Genomic DNA, 16,413 nt, shown 5'->3' on the forward strand with positions numbered 1-16,413 from the left:
CTACAAAGCAGTCTCAAGTAATGGCAAACTGTAAGATCGCCAGCTGCCTGAAACAGAAATATGTTCAGTAACTTTGCAGACTACTGAACAAATAACAAGCAGCTCATAAGCATCTACTAATAATATCTCCTTGCTCCTAAACTGACAGATAGGGGACAGTAGTCCCAGTGATTGATTCTGGATCAGTGCAAAGAACCCATCATTTATTTTGGTATCTTTCAATTGTGTCTAAGACTGAAAATTTGAGAAAGGAGCTAAAAAGTTACACTGAGCCCCAAACTGAGGAGCTTTCAGTTGAGCTTTTATGTATACCCTTTAAATCACTATAATATTATGAATAATATATACAGGCAGGACACACTGAAGGCTGGCTATTGCTCTCTTTAAAGTCAGTGTCTGGGCCAGTGAAATGAGTGTCATAGAGAAGAATTGATGTAAACCAAAATGATTGATATGGTACATAGTGAGTTTGTTTAATCCCTGTGTTTGGAAGTCACTGTTGATCTTATCAAAAGTGGAAAATGCGCTCCCTTCCCCTTGTTTAACATGATGCAGATCCAGAAATCCATAGAGTACATCAACTTTAATTTCCTGTTCATCGTGCACATGCAGTGCAGTGGGTCAGAATATTTAAAGAAAGAACAATATGATTTATCCCCATCACTGAGCTGGTTATCAAAACAAATCCTGTAAAGTGCACAGGACTATAAGGGTGTAAAACTGAGCATTGCTTATGTTCTGTCATGAGGGAAATGAGAAGCACTCTGCTGTAGCTTGCTATATAGTGTGCCTTGGTATTTGTGAAGCTGCCAAGGCTTACAGGAAAGAGTAAGATCATAATTAACAGTGCAGCAATGTTTAGCAACATTCCTTCTGATCTCTGTAGGAGTAGGAGCCTTCAGACTCCAGCCAACATATTCATCATCAATCTAGCTATTAGTGACTTCCTGATGTCCATTACGCAGTCTCCAGTTTTTTTCACCAACAGCCTCCACAAACGCTGGATTTTTGGTGAGAAAGGTTTGTATATATTCTTTCTAAGATATCACTAAGTATGTTCTTGCCATAGTGGAAGTTAATCTACTATTTCCTTACCCTGGGGTACACTTGCCATGTTGAGAACATTTCTCAACATTGTTTCAATGTTGACACAAATGTTCCTTTGAACATTTTTGTCTGTGTGCAATAATACATTCCCACCACAGAGAGGAAAACTACATACATGAGATAGATACAAAGGCAACATTGGCAACCTAAGGAACAGGACTAGTCTTTTTGACAGCATTCTTCCCCAATCATCTCATAACTTAGTTACTGACAGAGTCTTATGACAAAGAAGTACCACCCCTCAACAGACCGGCTTAAAAGCTCTTCTAAATAACCTGCTCTGGGACTTGCACCTGGCAAAGTGAGGTGAGAAGGCCTGGCAAAAGTGAGTTTTCACAACAGAAATATTAACTGAATGCTTCCTGTACAGTAAGAAAATGTGGAATGAAGGTGCTTTCATTCGTCCTATATAATTTAGTAAAAGGAAGGCTAGTCTTTGCCTCTTGAACAGGTATTGACAGAGAGGAAGGTCAGAGAACTAATGTTGCTTTTTCGTCTCTGATGACTAAAAGCACAGTTTTAGTTCCATGAAATGTTCAATTGCATACATGTTAAAATAAAAACAAAGCAAACCCCTGCTTTAAATCATTAGGTTGTTTGAATAATGAAAATAACTCAGTAATATATTCATAGTCTGCATATTTACTTCAGTTACGCTGCCCTTGAGATACAAATGGTTCCGTGATAGCAAAGTAGCTATAACCCATTGTTAAGAAAAACAGCTGTTTCTACAGGAACTGCACTAAAAATGGAGTTAAACAAGATATTAATGGACTGCTGAAATGATCCCACTAGAAACACCAGAAATCAATGAGTGAAAATACGCTAAGTATCACTGTCTCCAGCAATTCAAGCAAACAAAATCTTTGAAGTTTATCTCCATGGATAATGTAATTAGCAAGACAGACAGCAGCTTTGAAATAGCATTACAACTGCAGGAAAACTGAAGTTCCATTGCTTTACAAATTCCAGAAGACATTAGTTCACAAGAAACACAGACATGAACTCTCCCAGAAATTAATTAGCATGGGTAGATTAATTTCACTGCTACTTCTGTCATCTTCATTGAAAGGCTGTGAGCTGTATGCCTTCTGCGGAGCTCTGTTTGGCATTACGTCTATGATCACTTTGATGGTGATTGCCTTGGACAGATATTTTGTCATCACAAAACCTCTGGCTTCTGTTGGAGTGACATCTAAGAAGAAGGCCCTAATAATCCTGGTAGGAGTCTGGCTGTACTCTTTGGCTTGGAGCCTCCCGCCCTTCTTTGGATGGAGTAAGTGAAAGAGAATAAAAGTTTTTTTCCCCTCATAGCATTGGATTAAAGACCACTTAGAGGTATAGAACAGGGTTGAACTGATGGGGTTGCATGATAGGCTTGAATAAATGAATTTGAAGAAAACTGATAAAATACGTATTGAAACTGAAGATCTCTAATCAAAAGAAAAAAAATCCAGTGTGTATTACAGTATATTATATGACACTGGCACTTTTCCTTAAAGTTGTTACTTACTGAATAAATAACAGTAGATAAAATCAAAGCCAAAATATGAAGGATGCACCTGCCTATTACCCCATACCTACTTCTGTTGAACCAAATTCAACAATATAAAAGTGAAATAAATGTATTTGTGGTTTTTCTGATGACTTTTTCCTCCCCAAGGTGCTGTGTAAGATAGTAGCGTCAATCTAAATTTCTTTATTCACATAAAAGAGGAATACAGTCTGAGTATTTTGTGCAAGTACATCTTCAGTAAGTCTTGACTGTGTTCTAGATGGGCAAGTTGTACTAGGTGTTGGTCACATTCTCCATTCAGCCATCAGTATCTTCACTAAGGCTTCCAATAACAATGGCATTTAGTAATAACTAACTAATTTGCTTTTGTAAATGTGAATTTTACGCCTGGAAATTGGAACACACATACAGCATCTTGATCCTTGCAACTTGTAACAAAAAGAGTTTCTGTTATTCTTCCTCATTTGAATCCGCCTCACTACCATTAGTTTCCTATGAGTCACCAGTTTCAGTCAGTAAGTTACAATGAACTCATCATTCAAAACCCAGCCCATTACTGTGCTCTCTAATTCCAGAATGTCAGCTCAGCTGAGGTAAGAACATAACAAGGTTTGATTTTCCCAAAGGATGCTGCAACCAACTCAGTTACTGAGTAGAATTTCAGCAGATTTTTGTTATTGTCTTGTTATTGTCATTCTGGTCCTCCATAAACATGAAGCATGTTTAAGCAGGCAAACTGCAATACTGGGAGAAGCAGCCTTTAGTTGAATGAGAAGCTGTTAGAACAACAAAATGACAATATAGTCTTAGATTCTAGATTCTTAACTGGAAAAGGTGGAATAATTCCTTGAAGGGTGTTGTTATCTTGTAATTAGATTCTAATAGTACCCACAGTACTAACTCTCATATGGTAATTAGATACATCTGAGCACATCTGGTGCAATATTTTTAAGAGTTCAACAGAAAATATCACTGTAAACAGTGAAAATTAAAATGCAAAGGTAAAAAGACATTGCTGTAGACAATTTCTTTACTTAACAGTTTGACACAGTTCCTTTAAGAAGATTATATTTTATTTCAGGCAGAATATTATGTATGTACTATTTTTTTTTACTTGTACTCAACTTCACAACAAAATTAATTTGATCTGCACAATAAATCTTTCTCCTTTGCACAGTAAATTTCCCTTATCTGCACAAGCTTAAAAAAGTGGTAGCTATAGCAATCAGTTTCATTTCACTCCTTGGGAAGACAGCAATTTGACAAGAAATGGAGACATTTAAAAACAATACAGGTCTGATCCAAGACCCACCGAAGTATTTGGAAAGATGCCCTTTGACTATGCTGAGCTTTAAACAATATTCAAGAACTGAAACGAAATTATTTGGGTTTCTGATCTGAAGCCTTAGACTGCTAAACATAAATACAATAGGGCAACAGAGTAAAAGAAAATGAAAAGAGGTGCTTTAAGTGAAGAATCATGTATCCTTTTAAACTCTTTTTCCCTTTAAGAGAATAGGACTACATCCCATGTTATTCTGAGTATCTTTCTCTAACTTCTGCACTCAGAATAAGAATCATTTCATGGTTTATGCCTTCTCCCATCTTTCTTTCTAGGTGCTTATGTTCCCGAGGGTCTGCTGACTTCTTGTTCCTGGGACTACATGACTTTCACACCATCAGTCCGTGCCTACACAATGCTGCTTTTCTGCTTCGTCTTCTTCATTCCTTTGATTGCTATCATATACAGCTATGTCTTTATATTTGAGGCTATCAAGAAGGCCAACAAGTAAGTAGCCAACAGTCTTAAGTTTTTACCCTTCTGTTTAAGTGACTGCTTATTTTCTTAAAACAAACAGAAGAAAATAGGGAATTTTTTCACTTTTAATTTGTATGCACGACTGAGACGGGAAACCAAACAAGAATTCTGTCAATAGTCAACATGGTAAGAAGTATGATCCTTAGAAGGACCATTCCTGAATTTAAGCCAGAGCTGTTCAGTATATTGTCTAATGATGTGGCAAAGGGTATGGGTAGCAGCAATAGAAATCTGAAGGATGAGAAAGGACTACAGAAATTAACCATCCAAAAGAAATACTAAAGGGACATCAGAGACAGCTAATAACAGTGTATCAACAACTATTCCATAGAAAAATAGATAGAATTGAACTACAAATTCTGTGTTTGAAAAAGGGTGAAAAAGAGGCAAAACATTTAATCACAGGTCTCTGAAACAAAAACTATTGTTGTAAATGGAAAGGCCAATGTCTGCCACTACATTTGTAATCTCTAGATATCTGTCCTGTAGATACCAGCATATCTAGTCACACAGCTCAGAAGTACAGAGTGAGAGTGAGCCACTTGCTCACTTCTCCCCCCTCCCAGTGGGATGGGGAGGAGAATTAGGAAAAAAAAAGTAAAAATCATGGGTTGAGATAAGAACAGTTTAATAACTAAAATTTAAAAGAAATAAAATATAAAAATATCAATAAAATACAAATATAATAATGATTATAATAATTGTAATTAAAAAGAATATAACAAAAAGAGAGAAATTAGACCCAAGAAAAGACAAGTGATGCACAATGCAATTGCTCACCACCCACTGACCAACACCCGAGCAGCGATTTGCCCCTCCCAGGCAGCTCGCCTCAGTTTATATACTGAGCATGACGTTCTATGGTACGGAATATCCCTTTGGCTAGTTCGGGTCAGCTGTCCTGGCCATGCTGCCTCCCAGCTTCTTGTACACCTCCTCGCTGGCACAGTATGGGAAACTGAACAATCCTTCACTTAGGATAAGCGCTACTTAGCAACAGCTAAAACATCAGTGTGTTATCAACATTATTCTCACACTACATCCAAAACACACTGTACCAGTTACTAGGAAGGTAATTAACTCTATCCCAGCTGAAAGCAGGACAGGTAGCAAAATCGGACCTAGGGAAGCAACAACTTCTCTAACTATATTTAATATAGCATTGTTCAATTGGCTTCAATACCTGATTTATGTTGAAATTCTTCTGGCACATGACTGTTTTCTTCACCGAAGCAGACGTGAATTTTACCATTGATTAGTGCAACAAAAGTGCATTGAATTGTGAAGGACCAATTACATACATACATTAACACACACTAAAAATACATGACTTTCAGCATAAACTAGCATAAGAGTAATTGTTGCCCCATTTTATGAAGCTATTTGTTCAATTCCCTACCTCCTTTTTTTGCTGTTCTATGCTTATTTCCCCTAGGTCTGTTCAGACATTTGGATGCAAACATGGAAATAAAGAGTTCCAGAAACAGTATCAGAGGATGAAAAATGAGTGGAAGATGGCCAAAATTGCACTGATTGTCATCTTGCTTTATGTCATTTCCTGGTCACCATACTCTGTTGTTGCTCTGGTAGCTTTTGCTGGGTAATTATGAATGTATCAGCAAAGGAATTTTCAGTGAAAGCAAAAGGTGTGAAATTGTAAAAGACAGATGAAAGTCAAAGCTACTTGTCAAATGTAATGCCTGAATTGCATCCAAAACATTCACATATTAAGGAGTGACTTTTAACAAATGAGGCACATGCTGACTGTGATTTTTTCTTTGTTTGACTTAAAAAAAAAAAAAGTTAGGAAAAAAAAAAGGAAAAAAAAGAAAAAGAAAAAAAAGAAACCAGCAAGGTTATTACTGGCAATATAACATTACTGTGCTGGTGATTTCTGAATGCAGATTCTCTATGCTAGGATATTTGAACTGTCTGAACTTCATTTAGCACCAAAATGCTAAATAAGGGGCCCCAAAGATCCACCCAGGGGCTGATTCTCTTTCCTTTCTCCACTTCTTTTACTTACAAAAGTCTATTCATTTTCTTGTGTTACATCAAGCTGCTGAAATTCTTTACATGTATAAGCAAGTTCAAAATCAGTACGTACTTGCGTTGGGGAGCTTTTTGATGCTGGATCGTACATATAAATCATCTAAGCATGTTCTTAATCTATTTAATTGTCAGCATACAGTAATTTCAACAAAAGCATGATACTATTAATACAGTATCTGTACATAGCTTGACACCAGACTATAGTGGATACAATCCAGGAGTAAGTAACAGATTGGGAGTTCAGATGCCTTGGCTCTATGTAGATATTTCTCCCATGTTAACATGTGAATTTGCCTGTGCTTCAGTTTAGCCTTTGTAAAATGGGTGTGACTATCTGCTTTAGAAAGCCTTGTCAGCTGCAAATGCTCAAGTGGAAGACTCCTATGACAGTACAAAATACTTCTATTTGTATTTTTCAAGTCAGAAATAAAAAGTAGGTTTTCCTGGAATTGACAAACAGGATAAATTTACTTATGATGGAGCATTTTGGGAGGCAGGGGTGATTTTTGTTACACACTTATGGAAGAGGCCACTGCAGGGCAGCTTCTCAAACATAGCTTAGGAAGGCAGCTTCCTAAACATAGCATTTCTCAAATTTTACACTGAAGAAGAAAAAATGCTAGGAGAAGAGGATTCTCTCCCTTTGTATCCAGAGGGGCAATTCCAAGCAGCAGCAAACATTTCCTCCATGAAGGTAAACACACTCCTCACTCAGAAACATGAATCCTTAGGATGCGTCCCAGTGTCCCATTTCCTATCACAGGGCGACTTAGGTGCTGGGCACCCACCACTGGAGATATATGACCAGCTAGAGACAGAGGAAGAGCAAGAAGACGAAGAAATGCAGCACACCTATGTTGCAGCACTACTTGGTCTAAGATACCTCAAAACAAAAATTAGGAGATGCTTTAAGCTAACCATTTTAGCTATGTAGAACCGTCAGGCTGTCCCGTATAACTCAGCACCTATCTTAGGATGATCAAGTGCCTGCTGAACTTGACTTCTAGCCCGTGTCTCACACTGACAAAAATCTGAACAAATGTACACTTTTATAACTCTACAGTATGTGACAAATGAGCATCTGCAAATTTTGCTCACAAAGACATCTGGTGAGCAACACAGCTTCATTCAGCTTTTTTTTCCATTTCTAAACTATGCCTTTTAGGCAATCCTTCTGGGATTTTTCAGAGATTAATAGACCAAGCCTGGAGGCCTTCTGTGGACTTCTATTACAACAAACTCAGATAAAATCACTGCATGCCACATATGGGAGGCAGACAGGGAGTCTGTGGCTATAGTCTTGGACTAAAGACAACTCATCTGACAGAGTAACAACACACACAAATGAAGGAAGAACCTTAATTCCTTTAGAAAATATTTTGGATGGGGAATACTGAACGAGGTCACAGCCAGGCTCGCTAATATTGTTGGTCTACAGGTTGTATTTTCTGGGAATGGTTAGCTTAAACAAAAGCCTTTGTCACTGTTGGTTTCTGTTAGCTGAACTCTCCATTAGTCTTACCAAAGCACTATCTCTCTCATCTCAGAGTCAAAAACTCCATTCCAGCAAGGTCATACTGTTGTGTGTTCTCCAGAATCTGTAAAGAATTACACCTCTAACCAATGCTTTAAAAGTATGATCAGGAGAAACCATGTTAAAAATTGTCTCTTTTCAGAGAAAAGCTTTAAATTAGAGGTGAAATGGCATCTCAACATTCAGGCAGCTGACAAAATGATTCCTGTATTATCATTGGCAAACCATTTCCACCTTATCACAGAGCATAAATATTCCCATAGTATGATGAAAAATTTCATCGGGAAGATGAGCTGCCACCTACTTATGCAATCTTTGTTGTTTGTGTGCAGCACTCATATGAGACCTTCTTCTGAGAGAGGATTGAGAGGAAAACCTGTTTTCTCCCGTAATATTACAGGAATACATAACTAATTGAAAGATGGAGCTTAGACTGTCTTCTCAGGAAGAAGAGCAGTGATAAAGAAAGGATGTTATCCTTGGGAGGAAAGACTGACTTACTGGGCCATTTCACTTAGAACTCTTTCTACCAATGCAGGAAGAGGTCTTCATAGCCTCTAAGCAGGTCTATGGAGAATCTGCCTGGTAGAAACTGCCTATGAAATGTTATTGTTATTTTGGTCTGAGCTGTTCTATTGACTTTCTTCTGACCAAGACCTTATGCGCTACTTCAAGCTATCTTGAAAAATTAACTGGCTGATAGCAGCATGGCAGATAGACATCAATCATAATTCTTTTGCCCTTTAAAGTCACATCACCCACATATATGCATGGTCAGTAACACATGAGCATAACACATGACACCTGAAAATACTTTCCCTTTACTCTTTAGTTCAGAAAAATACTTCCCCTCCACTTTTTAGTTCAGATCAGGCAAAAAATAGTTTGATGAAGTTTGAATAGGAAAATAGATTTATTAGTTATCCTTCCCTATAATGGCTCATTTGCACATCCATTTTGTGACATATTACTCAGCAAGTGTATCTGCTGAGTTTGGAACAGATAGATACTCTGATGAATGCACATTCACTTATTGAAGGCTGACTTTGTCTCTAGGGTAAACAACACGCTAGCAACCACCATCCTGAGTCATAGTAGTGAAGTGCTGCAAAAGAAGCCCCAAGAAAATCATGTTTCTCAGAAATGCAATTAGGCTGGTATTGATCTTTACAGGCAAAGGATGTAAAATTTGTTCTCTCACTGTTTGGGTACAGAACTCCCCCTTTTACTCTCTCTGGAGCACTAATAAAGCATTGTCTTGTCAGTGTTTTTAACTGCATAGACTACATAGAACTCAGTAATAAATATATAATGCATTTGTATTTCTCTAGGTATTCCCAGGTCCTAACACCCTTCATGAACTCCATACCAGCTGTGATTGCCAAAGCGTCTGTCATCCATAACCCCATCATTTATGCCATCACTCACCCCAAATACAGGTAAGTTCACTCTTATAAGCTATGTTTACTATAGCAAAGAAAATCAGACAGTAACTTAGTCACATTCAGGACTAGTACCTGAACTCTGCTTCACCTGCTCATTTAACGTCTGCAAGACAGCCTTGCCCTCCCCAAGAAAACTTCTCAATACCATATATGTGTCAGTGGAATTTGTACTTGGAACAAATTACTATGCAGATAGGAGTTAGAGATGTTTATGGATACTGATCTGTACTTACAGATTACATGATAAAAGACAGAGACCTTCCCACCTCAAAGGAAAGCACCATAAATTTTTTAAGTATCTTCACAAGAGATGCAGACATTTGTCAGTGTTGCAAACAGCAATTTGTTAAATTAACCAGCCCAGTGAGAGATGTAATACAGTGAGTCAATCCACCTCTTCCCTATTTTGTGCATCCTCCCCACACTTCTTCAAGCTTTCATATTTCAGATAGTATTTCTTCTGAGTTGTAACATCTAGGGTCATTACCATATCAAGTTCAGATGCAGGCTGTGAGATCTGACAGACAGCAGCAAAGCCATATATATGCTGTTGTTTCACCCCTTACAAAGACCTACTGGGGAACTGGACAGAGAAGAGGTGGGCATGATCATCTAAGTGGGGAAGGCTGGGAGGAAGAGTAAAGCAAGGCAAAAGAGTTTCCTTACGCTGCATACAAGGAAAGAAATACTGTAATATAACTGCACATTTTGTACAACTCTACAGATAGCCAGCAAACAGATGTGTAAGAGGAAGCTACAATAGCTGCTTAGGGGAAGATTAAAATAATTCATTATGTGGTACTTCTGTGAGGTTCAGTTTAAAGGGACAGAATTTTATTTTTGCCCTGATTAAGCTGAAAGCAGATAAAACATCATTTTAATAGCTCCCTTCAGTTCAAAGAGTTATATTTTAATGCCCTTATCCCTGCCAAGCAATAAATTTGAGTTCTGCAGAACACTGTAAATAAGTGATCTCGCAGGGTGATTGTATACGAGATATTGGATATCTGGAAAACTCTCTTTGTACCCAGTAATTTTCCAGTCCATGCAGCATTAGTTCATCTCTCTGAATAAATGCATTGTTTATGATGACTGAATTTTTGTGCTAACAGAAAAAATCTGACTGGTTCTACCTCTCATCCATTAGAACAGCCATTGCAACATACGTTCCTTGCCTTGGATCCCTGCTGAGAGTCTCTCCTAAAGACTCACGGTCTTTCAGCAGTTATCCCTCCTCCAGACGAGCGACGGTAACCAGCCAGTCTTCTGAGATAAGTGGGCTGCAGAAAGAAAAAAGGCAACTGTCTTCTTTCTCTGACAGTGAATCAGTAAGGGAGACACTTCCTGTACACCATTTTTAATTGCAAACTTATTTATTTTCATATAGAGTCCTTCAAAGTGGTAGATTCTTTAGATGAAATGCATTATGGTGCTTATTACAAGAGCTCCAGAGAAAGCAGAGGGACAAAGTGAAATAAAAAGACGGAAGGCTGAAGTGTAAAAGCAGAATGTAGATCTTTGTATTCTTGATGGTTGGTGACACTGAAGGAAGAGTGGAAAGATGGAACAACAGGCATTTTAGAAATTAAGGGAAGCTCAGAGTCAGAGCACCCTTGAAAGTATGATCATACTTCTAGGATGTACTTCTCTGACCACAGATTTGGAGTCTGGACACACACAAAAAAGGAACTGCTAGTCACTAAATAAGTTCTCTAGTGAAAGCAAGGTTGTAATGAAACAGATAACACTTTGTGAAAGTGAAGTGGGATGTATTTGGAAACGTATTAATCATTAGATTTAGTCAAATCAGTAAATCCATTACAGAATAATTCTCACAGAAGTCCTTAACAGCTTGCTGCTGCCAGTCTAAGCAAAAGCAAATGTTTTGCACAGCAGCTGAAAACAAGGCAAATATTTGGCATCCTAGGCTTTCTCTTGCAATCCAAAGTTACATTACTAAGTAACTAATGTACTTAGTTAGTTCATTGCAATTGTTTTAAATGAAATTTCCAATATATGAAAAGCCATAATTTCCTTGGTGATTATTTTCATAGTCAAGGTAGTAATTGTACCTGATCCAGCCAAGTGCTGAATTCTGAAAGTTGGTTTTAACAGTGACATTTCAATTTCTTTGCACTCTATATTCTTTTGACTTCTAGGTCCAATCAAAACGAAATTCTTCTGGCTAGTAGCTACCACTCAGGTGGAAGGTTTTAAAACTGGTTTTTTATATTACATCTTTTAGATTGTGAATCCTGATTCTTCAAAAAACAACAGACTCCTTCAGTAACACTGTGTGTTCTTGTACTACTACCAGTGCTGCGGAAGGGGAACCACACAAACAAATCAACAATTCTTTTTGCTGAGGAAAGCAGCTCTTAATACTCGAAGTAAAACAGTGGAATTGAGAATGAAAATTACCCAAAGTAAAAAATTCCAAGCAATTGGCATGCTTCAGTCTGGGATTTTCTATAAGTCTTGAATAAGTCTGGATCTTGTTCAGAACAATAATGGAGTCAAGATTTTCTGACAAGAATATGTGTTTTCCTTAACTATTTGATTTGACCATACAATACTCTTTTTTATTAGTAAGTAATATCAGTTTAGCTGAAGCACAGAGCAGAAAAAGAGCTCTAGTTTAAAACAAAATTTCTTCAATGCGTGCTGATTATTTTGTGGGTTTTTGCAGCATATGTGTCTCAATTAAGCTGTAAGATTTCTAGACATACACTCACAATGCAAAAAGGCAGTACATATGCTGCTATGTATTTTATGTCAAGGCTGGTCAACAAACTGTAAGCTGATAAATTATCTTTATGCAATTCTTTTGTACTCCTGTGGATGCAAAGATGTTCTGCACCTTGGAAAATCCTAAAGAAACAACTTCCAGTAGTTCTTTGCAATGAAAAGGAGCCAAGCTCCAGAACAGGTGCTCAGAAAATAAAGTTGCTTCTATTTTAAAATTCAACCAAATCGGACTATAAGTGCTAATACACTCTATACATGGAATGGGAAGCACAGTACACATTTTTTAAAATGTTGGGATCAAGAAAATAGCCTAGCCCAACCTCTTGTGTTTCAGCAGGAAAACATATGTTTAGATTGTCCTCCTGGATATTCTGTTAAGCTCTTCTAAAAAATCTTCCATGGAGACATTTCAGTCTGGAGAAAATTCACTCTGTAGACTCATTTTAATCATTGCTTCCCCAATAGTTAGAAAGCTGCTTCTGAAAATACAAGCTTGATTGTCACTGTTCCAAATTAAATTACTTCCTCCCCCCCCTTCTTCTGTGTTCCCCTTATCCTTCCCCACAGAAACAATGATCCTGATCCTCCTTAGAGCAATCAATCTGCTATGTATTAAAATTCTGGTATAGCATCACCAGTTGAGATTCTCTCTTAATAGTAACAGACCTATCAGGCCAATTTTTCCAGTTCCATCAAAGTTCATGTTTTTCTACACCTCTGTCATGGTTTAACCCCAGCCAGCAACTAAGCACCACACAGCCGCTCACTCACTGCCCCCCCACACCCAGTGGGATGGGGGAGAAAATCAGGAAAAGAAGTAAAACTCCTGGGTTGAGATAAGAACGGTTTAATAGAACAGAAAAGAAGAAACTAATAATGATAATGATAACACTAATAAAATGCCAACAGTAGTAATAAAAGGATTGGAATGTACAAATGATGCGCAGGGCAACTGCTCACCACCCACCGACCGACACCCAGCCAGTCCCCGAGCCGCGATTCCCCGCCCCCACTTCCCAGTTCCTACACTAGATGTGGCGTCCCATGGTATGGAATACACCATTGGCCAGTTTGGGTCAGCTGCCCTGGCTGTATGCTGTGCCAGCTTCTTGTGCCCCTTCAGCTTTCTCGCTGGCTGGGCATGAGAAGCTGAAAAATCCTGGACTTTAGACTAAACACCACTGAGCAACAACTGAAAACATCAGTGTTATCAACATTCTTCTCATACTGAACTCAAAACACAGCACTGTACCAGCTACTAGGAAGACAGTTAACTCTATCCCAGCTAAAACCAGGACAACCTCTTTATTTTCTTCCCTGAGGAAAGTTTATCAAAGTATCAATAATTGAAAGTATCAAATATTGAAAATATCAACAGTTGCTTTGAGTATTTTCAAGCAATTATATATTCTCATCTGATGGCAGCTACATCCAAAGCACGTAGATTGCTTATGAAAAACCCCTACTGCATGAAAAAAATTAAGGAAGTATATTGCAGTTATGTTCCCTCATTTTAAGGCAAGGTACACTGTCAAGCAGAAAATAGGCTGGTTTGCCGCAAGCTGCTCATCAACCCCATTAGCAGTTTCATTGTTTTATTACGATCTATGGAATTCTGTGATTCTTCATCATTGTAGTGAAAAGGATGGCAAAGTGAGGAAAAGGAACAGAATTTTTTACTTCTAGGAAGTTCTGGTGGGTTGGGGGTTTTTGTCTTTTTATTTTTTTGTTTTCCTATTAATTGGAACAAAGTTTATAAAATCAGGGAGCCTTCATGAAACAAGATATTTCTAAATCACCGATTCTGCAGTCCCCAGACATTTCCTTCTATTTATTGCTGCTTTCACCCAAGCCACTTTGGAAACTTTGGCCCAAATTCCTCCAAACACCTGTGCTTCCTAATTGGGTATTACTAGGGAAACATTGTCTCCTCAGAACTACAAGGTGCATCACAGAAGTTTCAACAACAGACTATAATGAAACGCTATTTTGTCTGAAATTTTGCAGTACATCCTGTGGAGAAAAGAAAAAACAAAAATAAAAAAAGGAAGCTGAATTACTGGCTGGATGGACAAGCCCAAAGGGTTGTGGTGAATGGAGTTAAATCCAGTTGGCAGCCAGTCACAAGTGGTGTTCCCCAGGGCTCAGTATTGGGGCTGGTTCTGTTTAATACCTTTATCAACGATCTGGATGAGAGGATCGAGTGCACCCTCAGCAAGTTCACAGACGACACCAAGTTGGGAGGGAGGGTCGATCTGCTTGAGGGTAGGGAGGCTCTACAGAGAGATCTGGACAGGCTGGATCGATGGGCTGAGGCCAATTGTATGAAGCTCAACAAGGCCAAGTGCCGGGTCCTGCACTTCAGTCATGGCAACCCCGTGCAGCACTACAGGCTTGGGGAAGAGTGGCTGGAAAGCTGCCCGGCAGAGAAAGACCTGGGCGTGCTGGTTGACAGCAGCTGAATATGAGCCAGCAGTGTGCCCAGGTGGCCAAGGAGGCCAACGGCATCCTGGCCTGTATCAGAAATAGCGTGGCCAGCAGGAGCAGGGAGGTGGTTGTTTCCCTGTACTGGGCACTGGTGAGGCCGCACCTCGAGTCCTGTGTTCAGTTTTGGGCCCCTCACTACAGGAAAGACATGGAGGTGCTGGAGTGTGTCCAGAGAAGGGCAACCAAGTTGGTGAGGGGCCTGGAGCACAAGTCTTAAGAGGAGCGGCTGAGGGAACTGGGGTTGTTTAGTCTGGAGGAGAGGAGGCTGAGGGGAGACCTTATCGCTCTCTACAACCACCTGAAGGGGGGTTGTAGTGAGGTGGGTGCTGGTCTCTTCTGTCAGGTGGCTGGAGAGAGGATGAGAGGAAATGGCCTCAAGTTGAGGCAGGGGAGGTTTAGGTTGGATATTAGGAAAAATTTTTTTACTGAAAGGGTCATCAGGTATTGGAACAGGCTGCCCAGGGAAGTGGTTGAGTCACCATCCCTGGAGGTATTCAAAAAGTGCGTAGACAAGGCACTTCAGGACATGGTTCAGTGGGCATGGTTGTTGGTTGGACTCAACGATCTTGAAGGTCTTTTCCAACCTAAATGATTCTATGATTCCATGATTTTAGACTCAACAGACTTGATAGTTTTGTTTGTACCTCTAAGCAGAGCTTTTATAAAGTCATACATGGCATAACTTTTGTGAAATGTCTTTTATACAATGTCTGTCTCTTGTACAATTTCTGTCTAGGTAAAACTGATTCTTATGGGGCAAACTGGATGGAATTCTACGGAACCTAGAGTGATTGTTTCTGCTGTATTCATTTTAGGGCTGTACTGACACAGAAACTGATACCCCCAGTATGTTCTCCAGACTTGCTAGCAGACAGATTTCCTAAGAACTGTGTAAAGACACAACTCAAACTAGTGACATAACAGTCAAACCTAAACTGAAGAGCCATTATTCTGGGATTTGTGAGAAGGTAATAGACTGTGTAATATCTTAATTCTCTGACAACTGGTAGGTTAACAAATCTGCACATTTTACCATAACTAATCATGAAGGTTTCTGCCAAGAGGATGGGGATAACCTATGAGTTAACACAATGATAATGACTTAGAGGCTGTAAAAGGTCATCAGCTTTTTATTTCCACCCTGGTTCACTATTCAGGTGTCTTTGTTGCATTTCTGACAAGTAATGGTGCTGTTTTAGTGAACTTAGCATCTGAATGGTATGTTGTCTTGTGTTTGGTTTTACATGTATGTTCAGTAATATTTGTATTTCACTGACCAAATTACTTGGTCAATCTTTCTGTTGACTCACCATTTGTTATCAAATGAACCCATATGGTGAGAGGTAAAAACCAAGGCTATCTTTAGGATATCACTACTTTTCAGTCAGTCCTCTGGTGTCCCCTTTTTTTTCTTTTTCCTATACTTTGCATTTCACGTATGTGAAATATTGTGACATACCTATATGTCATTTATATCTTTCTTATCTGTGTTCATTTTTCAGACAGCTGTAGATGCTGATGACATATCCATGGTGGAACTGAATGTCACACAGTACACTGCTACACCTACTGTAAGAATTATTATTTTAATATTAGGCATGGGTCTAACTAACCATGGGAACAAAAACTAATGACAATCCCAGTCTCTGAGTACAAATGAAGTTAATTTTAAGTAAAATGATACTCTCAGCAGAATATAGAAAAC

The 16,413-nt window shown here is 38.8% G+C and overlaps 1 protein-coding gene across 7 annotated transcripts in view; it reads left to right on the plus strand.

The window, feature by feature from the left end:
* The window catches only part of OPN4 (opsin 4), a 29,790-nt gene that overhangs the window by 9,414 nt on the left and 3,963 nt on the right, over window positions 1-16,413 (plus strand). For 3 of the 7 annotated variants that reach the window (XM_069796068.1, XM_069796069.1, XM_069796070.1), the window contains exons 3-9: window positions 887-1,020; window positions 2,180-2,383; window positions 4,241-4,412; window positions 5,878-6,042; window positions 9,360-9,467; window positions 10,621-10,801; window positions 16,211-16,279. In XM_069796068.1, the coding sequence (XP_069652169.1) occupies window positions 887-1,020; window positions 2,180-2,383; window positions 4,241-4,412; window positions 5,878-6,042; window positions 9,360-9,467; window positions 10,621-10,801; window positions 16,211-16,279 (1,033 nt within the window). Of the gene's footprint in view, window positions 1-886; window positions 1,021-2,179; window positions 2,384-4,240; window positions 4,413-5,877; window positions 6,043-9,359; window positions 9,468-10,620; window positions 10,802-11,718; window positions 12,602-15,523; window positions 16,328-16,413 lie in introns of those variants that run through there. The other 4 variants (XR_011326810.1, XM_069796072.1, XM_069796073.1 and 1 more) reach the window with 4 other exon arrangements.

This window comes from Haliaeetus albicilla, chromosome 11, assembly GCF_947461875.1.
Source record: "Haliaeetus albicilla chromosome 11, bHalAlb1.1, whole genome shotgun sequence".
Classification (NCBI taxonomy): domain Eukaryota; kingdom Metazoa; phylum Chordata; class Aves; order Accipitriformes; family Accipitridae; genus Haliaeetus; species Haliaeetus albicilla.